General features: G+C 33.3%; 3 protein-coding genes across 3 annotated transcripts in view; 1 reads left to right on the top strand and 2 right to left on the bottom strand.

Moving 5' to 3' along the window:
- LOC143921116 (uncharacterized) overlaps positions 1-8463 on the top strand; it is a 31092-nt gene extending 22629 nt beyond the window's left edge. The window contains exons 3-9 of the mRNA XM_077444243.1: positions 2635-2732; positions 2822-2953; positions 4899-6150; positions 6220-6347; positions 6427-6579; positions 6652-6810; positions 6889-8463. Of these exons, the coding sequence (XP_077300369.1) occupies positions 2635-2732; positions 2822-2953; positions 4899-6150; positions 6220-6347; positions 6427-6579; positions 6652-6810; positions 6889-7022 (2056 nt within the window). The 3' untranslated portion in view covers positions 7023-8463. The remainder of the gene's footprint in view (positions 1-2634; positions 2733-2821; positions 2954-4898; positions 6151-6219; positions 6348-6426; positions 6580-6651; positions 6811-6888) is intronic.
- An 18-nt stretch (positions 8464-8481) lies between these two features.
- LOC143921114 (V-type proton ATPase subunit e 2-like) lies at positions 8482-12102 on the bottom strand. Its single transcript, XM_077444241.1, has 4 exons — positions 11891-12102; positions 9110-9157; positions 8938-9025; positions 8482-8848 (listed from the first exon to the last, which is right to left on the bottom strand). The coding sequence occupies exons 1-4, from the start codon at positions 11986-11988 to the stop codon at positions 8828-8830; spliced, it is 255 nt and encodes an 84-aa protein (XP_077300367.1). The 5' UTR covers positions 11989-12102; the 3' UTR covers positions 8482-8827.
- Positions 12103-13501: 1399 nt separating this feature from the next.
- LOC143921594 (V-type proton ATPase subunit e-like) lies at positions 13502-15355 on the bottom strand. Its single transcript, XM_077444943.1, has 7 exons — positions 15282-15355; positions 14527-14700; positions 14388-14435; positions 14216-14303; positions 14102-14127; positions 13774-14027; positions 13502-13705 (listed from the first exon to the last, which is right to left on the bottom strand). Exons 1-5 carry the CDS (start codon positions 15353-15355, stop codon positions 14107-14109), a joined length of 405 nt encoding a protein of 134 aa, XP_077301069.1. The 3' UTR covers positions 13502-13705; positions 13774-14027; positions 14102-14106.
- Positions 15356-21063: the final 5708 nt, after the last annotated feature.

Raw genomic sequence — 21063 nt, 5'->3', positions numbered from 1 at the left:
CGTCTCACAGCATTTATTGATGATTAAGGAGATACACGCACTGGCAGTGCTCAGTCCAGAATGACATGATATCGCCTAAGTATCGCCTTATAAGGGATAGATCTCTCAGGACATCTTCGACGTCTAATTTGTTTACCTATTGTTATGGTCACGTACGGATATGTCTTCCCACGACATTCGTTCCCGCGGAACAGGTCAATTCTGGGAAGTGCAATCATTGTTTAGCTTACTTGCACTTAGCCTGTCACTAATCCTTAAAACCACTTACACCGGTCACACGGTCTCTCAGGACGCTACCCGGCCTAGTCCGATCGCAATTACTCGGCGGCTCTTTTTAGTATACGTAAAACATGTAAGTCAATTCATAGTAACAGTATACATACATATAAAAATTGATTGTTCAGAACAGAGAGATGTAATAATAATAGAGGGACCCTTACAAATAAATAATTGTTGTCAATTTTACGCGGTACGTCTCTATAAATACGCTACATCGCACGGAATACAATCGGATCAATTTACTTATAAAAATGTATCCCATGTTGTTTATTGTGTTTTTTGAATGTATTGTGCAATTTTTACCGATGCTTGCCCGTCTTGCGAGCAATATAAACAAACAGAGAAGTTTTTATCGGACATATGTACGTCGAGCACCGAGCGTCAAATACGTCTGATGCTAAAATTATTTAGATCTGTCCGTGGACAGAATGTCACTTGACAACAATATAACACCTAAAGCCATTTCTATTAATATTACATTTCTCTGGTTCAGAACGTTTGTTGTATATTATAGAAAATATGTTATATGGTTAGTGCATGTTATAGTTCAAGTGTTAACTCCAGTTCGTTCATGAACATACTAGCAGGGCCGCGCCTACCATATGTACAAATGTGTGAAACGCACACAGGCGGCGAAAGAAATGATAGTCGAAAAAATTATATTATAGCCAGCAGCATAGCTCGGTCGTTAAGCTTCTGCCTAACACTGAGAGGCGCCGGGTTCGATCCCATAAGCTGAACTTGATTGAAAATAATTTTTCTGAGTATATCTGTAGTGCTGCTGGTCAGATCTGGATATTTTTGACTCCAGGTCGATCGTTTCCTATCAGAGTTTGCCAATTTCTCTGATTTCATTGTTGAAACGGTTCCCGATTAAATTGGCTAAAAACCTTCCTCCCTACTATGTCACCACTATTTGAGTATTAAATGTATGTACAATTCATAGATGTCTCGTTAATTTGCGAGTTTTTCAGTGTCTCGTAATTCAGCGACTTGTGTAATAAAATGCTGCATTGTTTGTAATTGGCCAGGAAGGCGCAATGGGGTTTACCTGTAAGGCCTTCCTGGTATAAAATGTAATAAAATAAATAAATATTCCAAAAATACGAAACAAGACATCGTATTTTTTGGATTAATAACAAAAATTCGTTTATTTTATCGAGGTAAGCCAGTTATCAATAGAATTTTTGTTATTAATTCACAAGAATAGCCGAAATATGATTTTTCTAAGTGGAATTTTATTTAATTCTCATATGAAGACAATTTAATATATTATCCCTATTAATTCAATTCAAATTTGTGTAAATACGAGTAAATACTAATACGAGCTTTTAGCTCGCAATTTTACCGATTTAAAATTCAGCACACTTCCGATTAACCCTTTTAAACGAAAACAAAAAATAGTGTGGCCATAAAACTATCCCAATAAACATGTTTCAATAGAAAATACTTAGTATAAAATAGTATGAACAGTGGGAGAAAATCCCAAGTGAAAATACGTACTTTTGACTTTTGATTTGAACTGGACGACTACTTAGAGAGATTTGAAAGCTGAAAAGTACTACAAATGAAAGATAAAATACCCGAATATAGATTCCAATATTCATTTTGAACAGGAAATTGACAGATTTTGAGACATCGACCGAACAACACCAAGATTTAGAAAAATCGCGCGATTTAAAAAACACATATATCTCCGAATCTCGAGTCATTATTACCAGATTCGTATTCACTGGGCATAGATCTATAAGAAAAGTTATATCTCGTCTCTGAACCAAAAAAAAGTCATCATTTGTCGAACAGTGTAATCAATCAAAGGCAAAGGAAGAGTTTAGTAATAAGTGATAATATTATACAAACGAATGCCTAGTTACTTATACGAAGATTAGTGAAGTGCAAAATGATACTAAGCGTATATAAAATTAATCAGATCAATGCAAACAAGAAAAAGATTTATATGTATTGCCAATATACGAGTCGATAAATATTTATATACATTTATTGCTACAATGTATCTATCTATGTTTTATGTTAATGTGAAATAAAAATTGTACATGAAAGAACGACGTAAAAATATGATCACCTTTTATGGTCATGGTCAAACAATATACATACAATAAAGCACGGTAAAAATAGTTTAGAAACATTCATATACATGTAAGATTTTTATCTGTATACAATTAGATATATGTTTCTTTATCAGTATTGGTATGATTAGTTTCAAGTGTTCAATATGTCTAGATTGTATGTCGCCGACAAAAGCAGCCTCTATCATTGTCTCTCGTCAGTACAAAGATATAGGTTTCTCCAGATCAACATTTCTGCATATAACAGTGATTGATTGTCACATTTCAGACAGTATATCGCAATGCTTCAAATACAATTCCCGGAGTTTTTCCGATCTGCCATCACTCTTCTCAAAACTTACGCTCTTAACACGCCCGTTGAACGAGGTATCAATTATTGTATACGTTCAAAATGTATATACGTATATCTATATGAACATTTCAACACAGACAATGATTCAATTTGTTTATTTCAGTTCATCGTTTGATAAGTCAGAAGTATTTCACAGAAGAACAGCAGAACAAAGATGAGGTCCGCTGCGAAGTTTTGTACAATCCACCACCGGGAATGCACTGTGCAGATATCATCATCATACACGGACTGCATGGTAATATTGCTATGTTGCAATTGCGTTTTTAATAATTAAACGTCGTGTGTTTGTTTAAAAGTTGTAAACTTGCACGATGACATCTATTTTGTTGTCAAGGGAACTCTCGTTTGCGATAAATACTGTTTGTTTATTTGATATAACAGGTATAAAGACAAGTATTTATTTGTTTGTACACTTTATCGAATTATACGTGTCAAATTACCAGTGTTATTATACATGTTATGAATAAAATTGGGTCAAAGGGCAATTTGTTATTTGAAATTAATGATTTTCATTGCATGTAGTCTTAGTTTGAATCCATGAGACAGTACATACATATGTATTAGGTATTCCCGGAATTTATGTCGTTTTTGTAATATGCAATTTTGACTCGGTCTCTTTCGGTTCATTGACAAGTGAAGACGTGTCTTGTGTTTTTTTTCTTCTTCTGGATTCGTTGCGTTCCTTTTGAACAAAAAAAATCTTTTCTACCCCATCCCCAAAAATTGATAGAGACGTGTCCATCAGAAGCTCATTTAAGGAGCAGTATATTATTGTTGTTTCACGCGAAAAAAAGTGCCGCAGAGGTTTCAAAATTAATTTTATACAGCGATATACTGGATGTAAGGAAGTGCCAACGTTGGTTTAAGAAATTTCAATCGGCTAATCTCAGCTTGGATGACGAGCCTCGAAGTGGACGGTGCATTTAAGAGGATTAAGCATCTCTAAAGGCGGATATCGAAGCAAATCTAATTTTGACTCTTGATCAATTATCGCAAATCCAATGCTGACTCTTGATGATATATATCTTGATGAATTATAAATAATTAAAAAAATTAAGTTTGAATTTTACTATGAAAAACGACAATAATTCCGGAACGACCTTATATGCTTTTTAATTTTTTTTTAAGTAATGTTTATTATCATTTAACCAAACGCTAATATTCATTATTTATTATTAATTACATTATTGCCCCAAAAGAAAGGAATGACTGATAATGAAATCTTTATAAATTAAATTATATATTTTTTTATTTGTCGTTTAAGAAAATAACAACGAAGAAAACATAATCTATTTACACCATTGTCCAACAATTATAATCTAATTTTTCAAGTACTTTTTTCAGTTTTATTTCTAATAGCTAACTGAAGATTCTCTTTTACTGATAACATACCCTGCAATATCATCATCGGAATTTAAAACTGATAGATTTACTATATCTTCCTTGTAAATCCGTTCTATAATTTCTACTATTATTTTTATTATCGTATATTTTTTCTCGGTCGGACCAGTTTTGTCAGAAGATAAAATAAAGGAGAGGAATGTTGTAAAACGCAGTGAATATGTTTAATATACATATATACCGGTAAAAGTAATACTTTACCGAGCTATTTTTGGGCCATTTACCGGTAATGGACTCCCTAGTATGTATGTGTATCAAATTTGGTGGTCTAAAATTAAAAACCATACATTTAAAAAGGGGAGACAAGCAAACATTCATCTTTATATACATAGTACTTGTATATTTTTGGGTCGAATCATTATTTTTTGGTTCAAAATAACTAGAATATTTTGTTAATACATTGGAATGCTCAAATTTAAATATCTAAAGACGGTTTGAATGAAGTTGTAAGATTTCATACGCCACTAACAAGATTATGTTATTTATTTTTAGATCTGTGACATTGATCTTTAAAATTGCTATTTGAATAAATTTTCTTTACGCATACACAATCGAAAGGCTTGTTTGAAATTTTATTTGAAATATAAAAACAAAGAAATTGAATTTGAAATGGTGCAGTAAAGTTGGAAATATGATATTTTGAAAGTTCACACTATATGAAACTTAAACGTGGGTAAACTGGGAAATTTCTGTCTTTTTGGTGGCTCAATCTGTCTTCACCTTTGACCCATTGTATATTGTATAATTTTGTATAAAATTTGTATATCATTATATTGCAGGTTCCACTTATAAAACTTGGAGACAGGGTGTGTATAAATGTGATGAGGTTAAAAAGTTTCAACTCAGACAGCATATTCCAGTATCTTCCGAAGAAGAGAAAAGATGTTCAAAGTGCAATTTGCACAAAAAAAGTAACAATTCATACATTGAAACTAAAAATTTCAAATCACAGTTCAACGACAGTGTGGAGGAAAATAAGTTAAATTATAAATCGCAGGGTAGCGAGAAATCTCAAGCAAATCAAAATTTATTTGAATCGTTTGAAACGAACGCTTTGTACGATATGAATAACTTAATGATAGACGATGATGATATTTTATACAGTAATATAAATTTAATTAGAAATAGCTTTTGCAGCTCAAAGGCTGATTTTGGAGAACGTATTGAAGCATTGACTGATGGTATTGCTCAAAGCGATTCAAATTTTTTGATATTAGAAGACGGACGTAGTCTCGGTGAAGATTTCTGTGATTGTATGTTTAGTCGTAGTACGGATAGCTTTCGTTCTGGAAAGAGTTCAAAAATATTCTGTGATTCAAATTTAACAATAAGTAACCAGTTCAAATATTCTAATAATAGAAAAAGGAACGCATTGGAAGAACTTTGCCTAAATTGTAAAAAGCGACAGAAGCTAGAAGCGTCGATTCCACGTTTAAGAAAACCCAATAAAGTTGAAGAAAATAGTATTACTTTTGAGAGTTTGAGTATTTCTGACGGATTTTTCGAAGAGTTTGATAAAACCTACCAAAGAACGAGACATGACAGTTACAAATACAATGACTCGGTATCTAACACTCGTGTAATTTATGAAGGAAATTTCATTTCTGGAGGAAGAAGGCAATCTGTACATTTTTGTGATGATGATGAATACTCAGGCGAGGAAGATAAGTTCTCAAATGACTTTATCGAGTATCAAAAAGCTCAACAAAATGATAACTATTGCGATTGTATGGCAAAAGAAAGAAATACCAGTATTTTCCATGAAGACATGTGCTTAAGATATGTGGACATCTACGGCAACAGTCCTCGGCTGTTGAAACAAATTTTCTTCGTTATTAGATTTATTTTCTCGTTTGCCAAAGAGGCCTATAGCCTGTACAGGAAGTTGTGGGACTATTCGAACCGCAGCGAGGAACTATCCAATTGTTGGCCTCAAGATTGGCTTCCGATCGATTGTCCAAATGCAAGAGTCATTTCCATTAATTATACAACTTTCTTGTGGAATCCGATATGGAGTGATCGTAGCCAGAGGTATTTATTCAATTTAAGGTATATTTTTAATTTTGTAGGCTATTATTTAATCATTTTTATTTTTTTCAGAAAATCTTTGCAAGAAAAGTCTTTGGAAATGGCTCGACAATTAGAAAAATTAGATGTCGGTAAATATCCCATCGTTTGGGCAGCTCATTCAAAAGGAGGCCTCTTCGTCAAGCAGATGTTTATAAATTGTAATTTATTTACACTTGTACTTTACATCAACTTCTTATTAATAAAACTTTGAAAATAACATTACTTAATTGTATTTAGCTTGGTGTAAAAACAGCGGAGTATCCAATAGTCTCTTTACAAATACAAACACGATGGTTTTCTATTCGGTGCCACAGCATGGTTCAATTTTGGCGCATTTCTTCACAGCTCCTTTTGTTATACCGTCGATAGAAATCACAGAGATACAAACTGGTGCATATAACTTATTGAAAATTTAAAACCTATTCAATGGATCTATTCTCAAAGGATAATTCTAAATTTTAGGCTCAAAAATGATTAGGCAGTTGCAAATGGAGTTTCGAGAAGCTTTGAAAGCCTCAAAAGAAAGCAGAATCACACCACCGAAGATAGTGTCGTACACAGAAACGATACCGACAAATATGTCAGGAGTATTACTTCAGATCGTTTTCCCTACATCTGCTGGTAAATCATCATATGTACATAATTAAAATGATATATGATCGCAAAAATACAGCTCAATTTAAATTGTTCAAATTTTAGATCTGGGAGTTGGAGAGTTGTACGGTATACCTTTGGATCATAGGATGATTTGCAAGTTTGCATCCAGGGATTCTGTGCTGTATAAAGATCTCGTGCAGTTGGTGGAGCGGGCACACAAAACGAAAATCGTATAAGTTGGCATTAAAATGCATATGGAACTTAATTCTTATTAGTTGTAATATTATACATAGTTGTAATATATATCATGCCATTAAAAATATCAAAGAATACCTCATTGTACCATTCCAATATATTGAATAAGTAGATATGTATATTATATTATTCATATTAGTTTTTGCACTATATTATGAATAAAAGCTGTTACCACATACATATTTTAATTAAATCTAATTGAAAATGTTTAATATGGTATTATTAATTTATTTGTGTTAATTTTTATTTTTATGAACATCAATTTTAAAACGGAATTTCAATTTCGCGCCATAATATATGTATACATTTGTTTTAATATTGCTAAACAAATGAAGATTTTAAATTTGAAAAAAAATGTGAATGATCACAAGTACTTAAAATTATAAGTATCTAAGCAAGGTTTTCAGACTGTGATGCTTTTAAAAATATAAGTAATATATTTAAATCTTTGACTTTATAATATGTAGTATTTTGTGAAACTTGCATACATTATTTATCATTGATATTTTAGATGTAAAAGTAAATGCAATTGTGAAACGTATTAAGGTCAAAGAAATGCTATAATAATAGAAGTGGCTTTAGGCGTCATATTGTTGTCAAGTGACGATTGTCCACAGACAATCCTAAATAACTTTAGCATCAGTCGTATTTGATGCTTGGTGCTCGACGTATGTCCGATAAAAACTTGTGTTTGTTTATATTACTCGCAAGATGGGCGAGCATCGTTAAAAATTGCACAATGCATTCAAAAACACAAAATAAACAACATGGGATACATTTTTATAAGTAAATTGATCCGATTGTATTCCGTGCATTGTAGCGTATTTATAGAGACATACCGCGTAATATTGACAACAATTATTTATTCGTAAGGGCCCTTCTATTATTATAACATCTCTGATTAAGGTTCGTTTATACCAGTACAGCTAGAGCCAGCAAACAGCAATACAAAAAAATATTTTTTAGTACATTCTATGAGCACACATTCATATACATATATCCGCAACAGCAGTAGCCGACACAATCTATTCATATTATACAGTAGAACCTGTTTACTTTGACGCCATAGTGGCGAGTGCACCGTGCTAACGAAAGTACTGACATATGCATATGAATATATTCGAAAACATCATATTGTGACAATATTGATTCGATGCAAGCAATATTGCGCTATATCGTCGCGCTCTGTATTGTACATGTAAGCCGATTTTGCCTTGCACTCATTCAAAACAAGTATGAACGTGCCGAAAACAGTGCTGTATTGTATGAATAGTAGTAGTCTTGTGACGAGCTGTTGACGTACAGTGCTGGATAATATAGAAGGACCTTTATGTTTTTTTATTTAACAGATTTTGTTATTATAATATTGTGAATATATTTAAGTTTTTCTCGCATTAAATCTTATATATGTGTATGTATTTTAAAAAAAAATACATGTTTGATTCAAATACCCTTTTGCAGGCATATATCATATATCTCAGTACCTCTTAAAAAACAACAAAAAAATAATTTAAATAGTTATATTTATTTATAAACGAGTTAATTTCAACAGAATAATTACATTTATACATTAAATACAGTAGGTATATAGCCAACGATGCAATTAAAATTTTACAACGTACAATTTTAGATAAGTATGCCGAAATTTTGAAAAATTCTCATATGCCTATTTCTAAGCGAATAATAGAATTCTATTAACAACACTGACATGTTCATTACAATACTGTTACATATAATTTGATGTTGTGGAATGAATTTTTTACAACATAATATTTTTTGTTCAGATTTACATTGGAATAGTATTTCCCTGAAAAAAGAAAAATATATACACACATTAGAAATAAAAATAGAAATATATAGGACGTCAAATTTGAAAAATAAAAATAAAAGACTTACCCATTCCCGAGCTATCATGAGAACTGTGTGATTGCTGAGTTTCGGCCCGATCAATGGGTTCATTTGTGCCATATAACAACACAACCAACTAAAACGAGAGAAAGTATAATTTTTAATTTGTATGATAATGCATAATATAATACTCAAATAACAATAAAAAAATGATACTTACAAAAGCCAACAAGTCGCCCCCGTTAGCATCAATATCACTTGCATAATTCTGAAACGATTGAATTTGTAAATATGAGTCATAGTTCAATGAAAATATTTAGAAATAGTAATATGTATATAAAAAAAATCGCACAAATAGCATCTATCACAAAATGCTAAAAATAAAGGTCTCTACTAATGATCATGTGTGGACCAGAAGATAAGAGAGCGTTAAAAAAATGATTCAAGGAAGGCTGCAAATGAGATGATTGGACTAAGAAAAATGTAAGATTGGATATGCCTTAATCTAGCAAAAGATAGTTAGCAGTTACAAAAAACGATGATTCTAATATTATAGTGTAATGTGGGAACATGAGAGAGAGTATCCACTAAGTGAATTTGTGGGTGAACAATAAAGACCCTGGATTAGGCTAACGGGACTCCGTACGTGTCCGAATAAAGGATACGCTGCAGTTCTCACATACCTAGGCGAGTTTGTGCATAAACAATAGACCCGACACAGTAGACCTTTACGTGCAAGACACATTAATGGATCGGGGAAGCTGTGCTGTGCAACTTGTATTTTATAAGGAGGTACATACAGTAAATCAGATTATTTTGCGGATTAAATGCTGTGAAGCGACTTTGATCTTTCATTTAGATCCTGAACCCACCCCTACGCAACAATATCATACATATATTCTAAACATTTTTAATTGTGTAATTCAATATAGTAAAAGTTATATACATATGTATATATAAAATATGTATCGGCAACGTTGATAGACAACTATGAGGACTCTTTAGAGTACAAGTGGAGAGCATGTATTTAAGGTTGAAGATAAACGAAAATTCTTTTGGTGGAACGATTCGGGACAAGAACCAACATTTGTCTCAAACCATGGAAGCCTTTAAAATATGGTGTTCGAAGTGGACGAACATATTCACCTCTAGGAGTTAAAAATATTAGAAAAACTCTCCACAGCGTGCCGAAGAAGAATTCTTTCTGATTTCGGACATGTTGTATAGACAAGAGTAGGGAATTCTCGGCCATGTTGTATAGTCAGGAAGTAGGAAATCCCAGGCGTTTTTCGATACCTATGAATTCCGGCATTAGTAAATGTAATCCAGAAAAACTCGGGATTGAAACTGAGAGAATTCATGGCAATATTTAAAAGGTCACCGACTAAAAATGATGCTAATCTACAAAAGTACGTTAGAAATGAGCACGGAAAACAACATTTACTTATATTAGACTGTAAAACCAGGTGGGATAGTCTTTATAACATGCTGGAGTGATTTTTATTTTTAAAATTTTAGACATTTAGTGAAAATGACTGGATAAAAATAGCTGAAATTATGGACGTTTTGAAACCCTTAAAATTAGTCCTCGAAGCACTCTACCGACGTGATACCAACTCGTGATATCAGGCGACATAATTTTATTATTCAGTTTCAAACAATTGACTGAATTTAAATCTGCATTGAGCGAAGATATAGTAATTTCTCAACAAAAACGAAGAGGACCAAATTTCACCGATACACTTACACTTATCTATTAGCCCTTTGCCAGCCGCATTAAATATAGCGAACAAGCCCTGTACGCGGCACCTTTTTCGCGAATTTGGCAATCGAGTTTTCGACCTTAAATACAGATTTTAATATTTACTCAAGTAACCAGATATATTAATTAACACATAAAGTATTATTTTAAACAATAAAATACACAATATATCTCGTAGTTTTGGCTTAATTGTCAAATAATCATTCTTCATACAATTGAGACGTATCGTCGCCATTGTTCAACAGACGTGACGTCACATAAACGAGGTTTCAGTATGGTTCCACAAAAAACTAATTTCGACTGGTATATATTCATTTTAAGCAAATTGAATAGATGGCATTCAACTCTCAGTAATATATTCAACCAATTTTGAACGTTAAAACAGTTGAAATAGGCGCATATAAGGCTCAAAATCCCGTGCAAAGTTCAGAAATTCTATGGAAGACAGCCGCGCTACAGACTTGTCGCGCAAAGCTTCCATAGAAGACGGCCGCGGGCAAACGGTTAAATTCTAAATGATTTGATGACAATAAAAGTGAGATAATGTTTTCGATAACCATTCGTAAACACCTAGATAACGTGAACCTAAGTTCAAAATTGTACCAGCCTCATGTCCATAATAAAAAAAGAAATAGTGAAAATTATATAAATTTATCAATGTAAATTCTTGAACTATTGAAAATAATCACAATCCCGTATCCCAAAATTGGGTCTGGCTCACTGCATCGAAAGTCGAAAGCCGAAAGATCGAAAAGAATATATGCATGGTAAACGGTACTATACATATATGGTAATACTACCCGCTCTTCATATGTACGGACTATTTCACATATTGTCATAAAAATCGCGAAAAATCTTGGTTTCTCGACTTTTGATCAAGTCACTTTCGTTGCAGTGACGGCCACCGCCCGAGATCGTTTAATTCTAATCCTGAAATCTCAGGTTCAAATGTGATTCTAGAGACGTTGATCCTTGGAGGGGACGCATTCAGAAAGGTCCACCACATGATGGAGGGATCAGATCAGAGGGTCGGTTGGATCCTTTTGGTGCGCTATCATCAGCTTGCCCAGGACTAGGAGTGGAGGCGAGTCGTTAGTCAGGTCCTAGACGCTCCACGACACCACAATTCTCAGTATTGAGTGAACGATAAGAGAGGGATGTATCGGAATATCACATATATAATGAGTATTAGCATGTCGTATAGGGTAAAATGATTGATTATAAAGGCATGATACTGACCCTCTATTGGGGCCCTTGGGGGCGATGATGGGCAGAACGATTCCCACAACACCCCATATGACCGTGAATACGATGAAAGCTATGGCTGAAGCCCCCATTGCTGATTTGAGACTTGTAAACTCCTTCGCGAACAGAACTACAGAAGACTAACGCTTGTCAAATATCACATGACAGCTGCTCGCACGGGATCGATACGTCACGTGACGCACAGTGCTGCCAGCATAAATATTTCCCTTAAATTTTACCCCTTTTTGGAAAATTATGCAAATATTCATGTTTCAAATGATATTATTAAACATATAAAATTATTTACCATTGAAAAAAAATATTAGTGTCAAACACAATATCGGAATCTTATCGTTTTCGTCGATTCACTATCAGCGTGCTTTATTGTTATATAGTTGTTTCTGATCGATATCGAATTGAAATTCTATCGAACTGTTAAGTGTGTCACTTTAATTCTGCTGATAATCATTATTTATTTACTTCACAAATATTCTACATAGTGGGAATTTGGGATGCGGTGCATCCGCTCTAAAATCGCCAGACAAATTGAACGACAGATTAACGGACGGCTGCTTTAAATGCAATTCTCATCTTCTCGAATGATATATTGCACATCAGATGACGGGTAACATTTCGATGTGCACAGATGCAATTATTAAAATTGAGTTGGATCTTTCAGGCGAGTTTAATAAGGCAAGATTCGATAAGTTCCGAATCTTGCCTTATTAAATCTTGCCAGGAAGATCCAACTCAATTTTAATAATTGCATCTGTGCACATCGAAAGGTTACTCGTCATCTGATGTGCAATCTATCATTCGAGAAAACGAGAATTACTTTTAAAGCTGCCGTTCTGTTAATCTGGCGATTTTAGAGCGGATGCACCAAACCCGGGAATTTGACCGTAAATAAAATGAATAGAGTTGTTGGGGTTCGGTGATTACTAGTCAAATGTTAACCGGTCACAGGACAACCGGTCGCTCTAGATCGGTCACACGTGATCACCCGTCACACTAAAACTGGTCACGAGAAAACTGGTCACACCCTAAAACTGGTCACACCCTAAAACTGGTCACACCCTAAAACTGGTCACGAGAAAACTGGTCACACCCTAAAATCGGTTAACCAGTTTTCTCATGACCGATTTTAAGGTTTGACCAGTTTTAGTGTGACGGGTGATCACGTGTGACCGATCTAGAGCGACCGGTTGTCCTGTGACTGGTTCACATATGACTAGTAGTCCGTTTACCGTTGTTGGCCAACGTATAGAAATTGGCCACTGGCATTTTAAAATAAAAAAATAAGCGTCTTGTGCAATTACAGCTAGCTTTTTATGCCCCAAATGGTGTTCCTGCTTATTATTCACAGAAATACAATATTGACAAATGTAGCTGTCCTTATATTATTTTAGTACAAGTGGCTAATCGTTACACAATTATAAGTACACATTAAAATGACCTTCAAATTTAATATGAAAATCATTTATTAGTCTTGTGATAGATAACCTCTCGTCACATAAGATTATCGCAAAATATTTTGGAATGAGTAACATTGCTGTGCATATTTCTGTGGTATAAAATAGGTATAAAAAAGCAAACTGAACATACCTGGTTTTTTAAACCATGAAATATTAGATTGGGTTAATAATTATTCGTAATATAAAGTTCTATATTATTTTCGGTTAGATGTACTTCTTATTGTGCGTGTAAGTGAGTAAAAGTGTGTGAGCTTGTTGATACACTCTTGTGTTATTGTCATCTATATAAGCACATAATTCAGAAAATGCAGTCCATTGGTTTTTGTATTAGAATCTGAAAGCAGAGTGTTCACATTAACGATAGTTCAAAAACGTAAATTAATATATTGATCAGGCTCAAACCTTCAATATAATGATGACTGACATATTTCATTTCACAAGACGCAGTCAATCGAAAATAAATTAAAACTGTTGTACATAATTTTGATGCTTTCGTAATATAAATGTCATAAATTAATAATAGCATAGTGATTGGTTCCAAATTATTATTTATTCATCTAAATTATTATTTATATATTCACATTATGTATATAGATAAAAAGAATTTCGTGTTATAATATAATATACGAAAATAGTTTTAACTGGATGATGATAATCTGGGGAATAAGCAATTAAAGTTAAGACAATACAATCTTAGAAAAATACAAAATATGCTTAATGTAACACCTACCGAAATTATTCTGTATATAAATTTCCCTGAAATGAGTAATCGATTGGAAAATTAAATAAATATATAAGAACATGGACATAAGAAACTAATTTAATATAAAAAAAATAAACTTACCCAATTTTTAGCTATCATGAGAACAGTATGATTGCCCATTTTAGGTCCGAAGAGTGGATTCATCTGAGTCATGTAACAGCATAACCAACTAAAATTTAAAAGTTCCAATACAATTAGATAGATAAATGAAATAAAATGGCAATTATCAGACCTGTGTGATAAATATACATACAAAAGCCAACACGAAACCCCCGTTAACAGCATTGAAGATTGGACAATTCTGAAATGTGACATTTTATCAGGCAAGTTGATGAATAATTCATACATATAGTAAATATAATCAAAGATGAACGTTATTTATGTAAACTAACGGTCTGCTAGGATTTTTAGATGCGAATAAGATTATGGGTATGACGATGCCCACGACAGCCCATATCACTGTGACTGTGGCGAAAGATGAAACTTCGAAAACCATGATATTCAAAATAGCTTTTTCAAAGCTCGACACTATTCGTCCAAAGCCACGATACAACTGAATCAATATGCTTCAACCGTGATAATTCCAAATACGATTAGATATACAAGTACGTACGTATCATAAAGATGAATATCTAATGTATATATACTCATAGATTCAATCTCGTAAAAAATGTCTTGAACGGACTGAGACAGAGTCGGATTATATTTTCAATTATTCAATTGATTTTTTCATTGGATGATCTATCTAAAATTAAAAGCTTGTACAAATAGGAAGCCTCGGTAGTAAAAATTTAGATGTCGTATATTATTTATTGAAAAAATTCAGTATAAAATATCAATTTGCTAGCATTTATTCTAATAAATATATTTTATGTAGTCAAATTTCGGTATAACAAACTGTTAAATTGTTCTAACAAAACTGGAAAAAAATTGTAATGTTATTCGGGATCAGTGACCGATTCAGGAATTAAAATATTAAAAATATTAAAGGGTGGCGATATAAAAAAAAAAAAAATAATAATAATAATAAGGTTGCCAACTGAGAAGTACAAAAAGAGGAAATTGTGCAAAAAAATATTTTATTATATACGAAAAATTCGAAATGGTTTATAAATTAGAAAATTAAAGTATTTATGAAAATAAGTGCCAGTTTGATCTAAGGCCTTGTTTATAGTCTCGACAATGTCGCTGCGACAAAGTTGCGGAAGTGTCGCTGTTCATACTAATTTCTAATTGTGTTCATAGTAAGCGCGACAAACTGTCGCGCTTACTATGAACACTATTAGACATTAGTATGAACAGCGACACTTCTGCGACAAAGTCGCAAAGTTCATACTATTGTCAAATAGTGTTCATAGTAAGCGCGAGAGACGCAAAGGGCCGGGCCGCACCGCTCAACTCGCGAACAACTTGGTTGAGGGCGACCAGACCAATGCATGCAGGTAGATGGGACATGCCACAACCATAAACTTGTTTGTCGCACACATTTCCATACATTTTTTCCTGTCGCGCGACTAGTCGGCCGACAAAGTTGCACGGTGCGGCCCGGCCCAAAGTAGCGGCCGGCGCGACTAGCGCGCGTCACGGCGATGTCGCGGAACTCGCGACTCAGTGTATTTTGTATTAGGCGCCGCAATTTTGTACATACCATCGCGACACGCGACATTGTCGCCCGAGGTTCTGACTGAAGTTCACGTATTGTTTCGTTCAAGAATGTTTGACGTAGAAGCTTTTATTTCTGTATAGGAAGAGAGACCTGCTTTAATCGATTTGAGCAATGAAGGATATCGTAATCGTGATATGAAAATAAAAGCAACATTTCAGAACGGCAAAGTGTGAATGAAAATAGAAATACACCAACTGGTACTAAACGAAAAAATAGCTTTGAGGAAAACTATTTTAAAGAATAATAAAACCAAAGAAGAAGAAGATGATAGTGACCGTTTGTTTTTGTTGTCTTTTTTAAGTGACTTGAAAAAGTTGACAATTTGGTCAAAAAATACAGTTAAATTACAGTTCTTGCAAGCTATCAACCAAGCGGCACTTGGTTTGGAGGATATCAAGTGCATAATTTTAGCCAGTTTGTAATTTTAGGGCGATCAATTTTAATTTCAAACGAGTCTTTTTCATATTTTAACTTTTTAGTAAATAAACTACTAACATATATAACATTAGCATGTCAACAACGCCATTGAAACAAATTCAAAGAAAAAATGTTTTGTTTGTTCAATAAAAAAAATTCGATTGTTTTGAAAAAAATAGTTTGAATTCATATAAGAATCTAATATACAATTTCGAAATAGACTTTTTATATATGCATGTACGTATGTATGTAAATTTGGTTCGAAGAATCGTTGACGTTATTGAAAAAATCAATTTTTTATGACGAGAATATCGATATCGATTTCGACAAAATCCATCGTGCAACTGGATAATTTTACGACAAAGTCGTGACGCGGACACAATAATTTTATAGCGACATTGTCGTCGCGACGTCGCAGCGTCATTGTCGAGACTATGAACAAGGCCTAATGCAAACTGAAATTTATACAAATTATGATCAGAAAATAATTATACGATTGACCCAATCCCCCCCCCCCCCCTTCACATAGCAGAATTTCCAAATTTGCACATTTTCGAAATTATTCATCTCTTTCGCCAAACTCTATATAACGATATGGAACGTGGATTCGTCCCTGTTCCCGATCGGAAAGATTCTTTTATACCGGAAATTTGTCAGTTTTTGAGCTTTTTTTTTCTATAATGCTGTTCATTAACATTAAAATAAGATTTTATCCTATAAATACCTAGTAAAAAATAAATCACTAGATCAGAAACCATTATAATAGACCTAATATGTATTATGAACATAATTTAAAAACTATAAAAAGCATTTCAAAATTAAAAAAAATTGTTGATATTTATTACAGTGATTTTTTATTAATTTCTGAGTCCGTGCATTATGTTTTATTAATTTTCCTGAAGTTAAGCCTTCTTATTGGAATTAAATAAACCCAATCCAGTTTGAAAAGTACGTGCCAATACCACGTACTAAACAAATGTATGTAGGATGTTAGATAGTGAATAGACAAGATTAGACAAAGTAAACAATATCCTATCAATATATGTACATACTAAGAATCTATGGAGTGCCACCTATGTGTATATTTTAAAAGCGTTTCATATGAAATTCCATGGGATGTTTTTCGCACCAATTATAACACAATTTACTCTCGATTATCCGGGCTAATTCTGGGGAGTACTTCGAACTATTCGGGAGATATTCCGAACTACAAATTTTTGATATAGTTTGTGTTATTAAAGTACCAATAGAAAACCCGGATCATTTGAATCACGATCAATATTATTAAAGTATTTTAAATTTTTCATTATCTGCATATTTCCTGAGCCTGAGCCTGAATGTGAAACGCCCGAAAACGCAAATATCGGAAGGCAAAGATCGAAATCGAAAGATTTTAAGTCGAAAGCTCAAAAAAAAGGGTGCATGGTAAACGGCACATACTCACGTACATACTCACTTAATTTGCGCGAGCAATTAAGTGAGTATGTGCCTATAGTCGAAGCTGTTACAGTCATGTCAGGATATCTTACCAACTCCATAGCTTTCAAATAAGTTGAGCAAAATTTAAAATGAATAATGACTTTTATACATTTACTTCAATTTATAGGGCATATTCATTTGCTGTGGTAGCCTTTTATGCTAATACACATAAATCTTAGTAATAATCGTCAATTGATTTGCTTATGTATGTATAACTGAGCATAATGTTCACTCTCAATTTCTATTGAATTCAGCATCACTGCTAATTTTGACATATGAAATGCAACAAATTTGTTTATGCTGCCGATCTTTAAAGCGAAAATACATAGGTGTGGTAAGTTTTCGGAGTGGATTCTTTTAGGGTGAGCTGCTTTTAACTTGCACTTCTTGCCTTCTTCGACTCTTGCTAATAAAGTTGATAGTTTTTGAGGGTGAAGAAGACGCGTTCGCTCTACCGGAACCACTTGGGAGAGTCTTCTAGCAGTAAATATCAAAGCAGCGGGGAAATGTCATCGTGATGCAGCTATGGCAGTGGTAAGAATGCACTATGCTTGTCTATTTTAGTGCACCGATGGCCGGGCGAGTGCAACACTCTTGACAAACGACAATGCAGGCCACGACGCCCGTATTACAAGCTGATACATTATGCATTAAATTATTCATCATAAAAATGTAGAAGCTTAAATAATATTAAATTTTAATTCAGAATCATTTACACTGGATTAAATAAAAATCATTGCGGACTGACGAAAGAATGAAATAAATGAGAAAGAATGAAAGTGTGTTTAAAATTCATTATTTATAATACAAAGAAGTCTTTTTGTCGGCAGTCGTCTATTTTTTTAAAAGGTTTTTTATGTAAGTGAAAGTGGTAAGCTCAGGATTATTGATGATCATATAATACCCACACAATTCAGTTAGATACAACTGACCAGAAAAATGGCGTTTTCAAGTGAGTTGCCCTCGAAAAAGATTTAATTTATTTTTATATTAGAAGCACACATCAAATGAAGATTAATTGCGATGGAAGTCTTAAATAAATTTCTGCTTTTTGGATGATCCAATAGATGATACGTGTAATACACCTATATGTATAAAAATCAATGTTTGTCTGTCTGTCATGTATGCGTTCCTATACCATTCAACCGATTGCGATGAAACTTACAGGATTTATTGTGTGTATGTCCGCAATGGTTTCTGTAAAAAAAAAATCGGCCAAAAAATGGGAACGGAAACGGGAAAAATGGGAAGGGAACGGGAAAAACGTTTATTGAATAAACAATTGAATAATTTCAAATGTGTTAAACGCTGGATAAGTCATGTTACTGCGACTTTAATTCGGGAATGGGAACAGGAATTGCATTCGTTATTGTGGCATTGCAACGCATGCAGGATTCAATTATTTTGCTATATATAACTTTGATCAACAAATCATCAAGCAGCATAGCTCGGACGTTAAGCTTCTGCTTACCGTCGAGAAGGTGCCGGGTTCTATCCCTGAATGAAAATGAATTTTTCAGAGTATGCTGTTGGTTAGACCTGGATTTCTGACTTCAGGTTGATCGTTTCCTATCAGAGTTTGCCAATTTTCTCTGATTTCACTGTTGAAATTTATATAAAAATGCTGAATTATAATTTGTAAATTTGTAATTGGCCAGGAAGGCGCATTGGGGTTTACCTTTAAGGCCTTCCTGGTATATATGTAAAATAAAAATAAAATAAAATCTACACCTACGTATGTATACGTAATTGAATACTTGAATTTCATGGTAAATGTTTAGCATGTTCTGAAATGTTAAATTAATAAGTTCACTCTCAAACAAAATATCCTTTCAGCGTGGCAGGGAGATTCAGATATCAGAAAAAAACCACAATAGCTTCAATTAATAGTATCTTCCTACTTTCAAAATAATTTTTGAGATCACAAAGTATTAAATAATATATTATTTTGGTATATATTTATATTGTACAAAAAACCAAATTACATATATGATTTTATTTCATAAGCCTACTATAGAAAATATGCTAGTAAATGTAGAATTTGGGATTGAGTGTCCGTAATAACCTGGAAAGGGTATATGTATAAGAAAAGTAGAGATGTTTCAATATTTTATTCAACATAGATATAAATAATATAATCTCAAATCTTCAGTTTATTCAGAACTTTCAAGTGTAAACGTGAAGAGGGCGTTATAAATATAAATTATGAATTAAAAATGGCACCATCGACTATGTAAGACGTGCAGATGGCTATTGATCTGCTTCTGGATAAAAATAACCGTTTCTGGTTCCCGTAACACTGGTGCAGTAGTACACGGAGTACGGCGACTGCATCACGCCTGCATTTCTGCATACTGCACACGAACTCATCAGCTCTCTCTCCGTGTGTTTGTGTGTGTCAAAGTTCAATTGAAATGATCGAAAATTAAATGTGGGACTGAAAAGTGTACAATATGGAAGTGGAAAGTGAAAATGTCGAAGAGATGAACAAGATGGCGGCGGACGACGATGCTTCTTCTTCGACGTCGTCTTCCGAAGGCGAAGACGTCGACAGTGGAATAGCTGAGGAACCTAACTTGCAAAGACCCTTCGACTATCAGGACCTGGCCAGCTTCTTCGGCTATTGGTGAGTTGATTCTGTGCAATTGTATCATATAAAATTCCAATCGCAAATTATATCCACGTACGTATTATGACTGAGTATGGCTGATTTTGTTTTCGTTTAAATCAAATTTGAAAACAAATACTTACATATATATTAAGTTGGAATTTCAAAATTGGTATGTACTCTATTGATAAGGTCTTTTTAATACACACGTAAATGTTTTTGAATTTTATTCTAATATAAAATATTTTTATTCAAATATTTAATCTATTATATGTACACATATAATGAAATTATGATTGTGTTATTTGTTTAACGAATTTTTACTCGTTTCTTTGTGCATACTTAAATTTTTATTCGGCTTATCATACATAGTTCACATGTAAAATATTGCATCATTTAAAATATGATATATTATTATTATATTTATAATGCTATATCTTATTTTTGTATATGTTAAATGCTATATTATTATATTTATAATCAGTGGCGACTCGTGCATAGAAACTGCGGCGCTGCAGCACCCCCAAAAAAAATCACATTTGTATACATTTACAACATGTGAATATAATTTAAATAAGAATGATTAGATATTTGACATAATCATTATTAATGAGTATGTCAAATATATCTAAATACAAGTTGTAAATGCGATATTTTGTAATTTTTCTGGGGGTGCTGCAGCGCCGCAGTTGCAATGCACGAGCCGCCACTGTTTATAATGATATATCATTTAAAATATGATATATTATTATTGTATTT

The sequence above is a fragment of the Arctopsyche grandis genome, chromosome 13 (genome assembly GCF_051622035.1).
Source record: "Arctopsyche grandis isolate Sample6627 chromosome 13, ASM5162203v2, whole genome shotgun sequence".
In the NCBI taxonomy this organism is placed as follows: Eukaryota; Metazoa; Arthropoda; class Insecta; order Trichoptera; family Hydropsychidae; genus Arctopsyche; species Arctopsyche grandis.
Note: the sequence above shows the minus strand (reverse complement) of the source record. Positions and strands in the feature narration are given on the sequence as shown.

What these genes read in the sequence shown, in the direction of transcription:
- LOC143921114 (XM_077444241.1), bottom strand. Translation starts at nt 11,988, where the DNA reads ATGGGGGCTTCAGCCATAGCTTTCATCGTATTCACGGTCATATGGGGT. An exon ending in CCCAAGGGCCCCAATAGAGG is followed by an intron (nt 9,158 to 11,890) that starts GTCAGTATCATG and finishes CAATCGTTTCAG; the next exon opens with AATTATGCAAGTGATATTGA. An exon ending in TCATGATAGCTCGGGAATGG is followed by an intron (nt 8,849 to 8,937) that starts GTAAGTCTTTTA and finishes TTCTTTTTTCAG; the next exon opens with GGAAATACTATTCCAATGTA.
- LOC143921594 (XM_077444943.1), bottom strand. Translation starts at nt 15,355, where the DNA reads ATGAACAGCGACACTTCCGCAACTTTGTCGCAGCGACATTGTCGAGAC. An exon ending in CAAGGCCTTAGATCAAACTG is followed by an intron (nt 14,701 to 15,281) that starts GCACTTATTTTC and finishes TCACGGTTGAAG; the next exon opens with CATATTGATTCAGTTGTATC. An exon ending in GGGGTTTCGTGTTGGCTTTT is followed by an intron (nt 14,304 to 14,387) that starts GTATGTATATTT and finishes TTTAAATTTTAG; the next exon opens with TTGGTTATGCTGTTACATGA.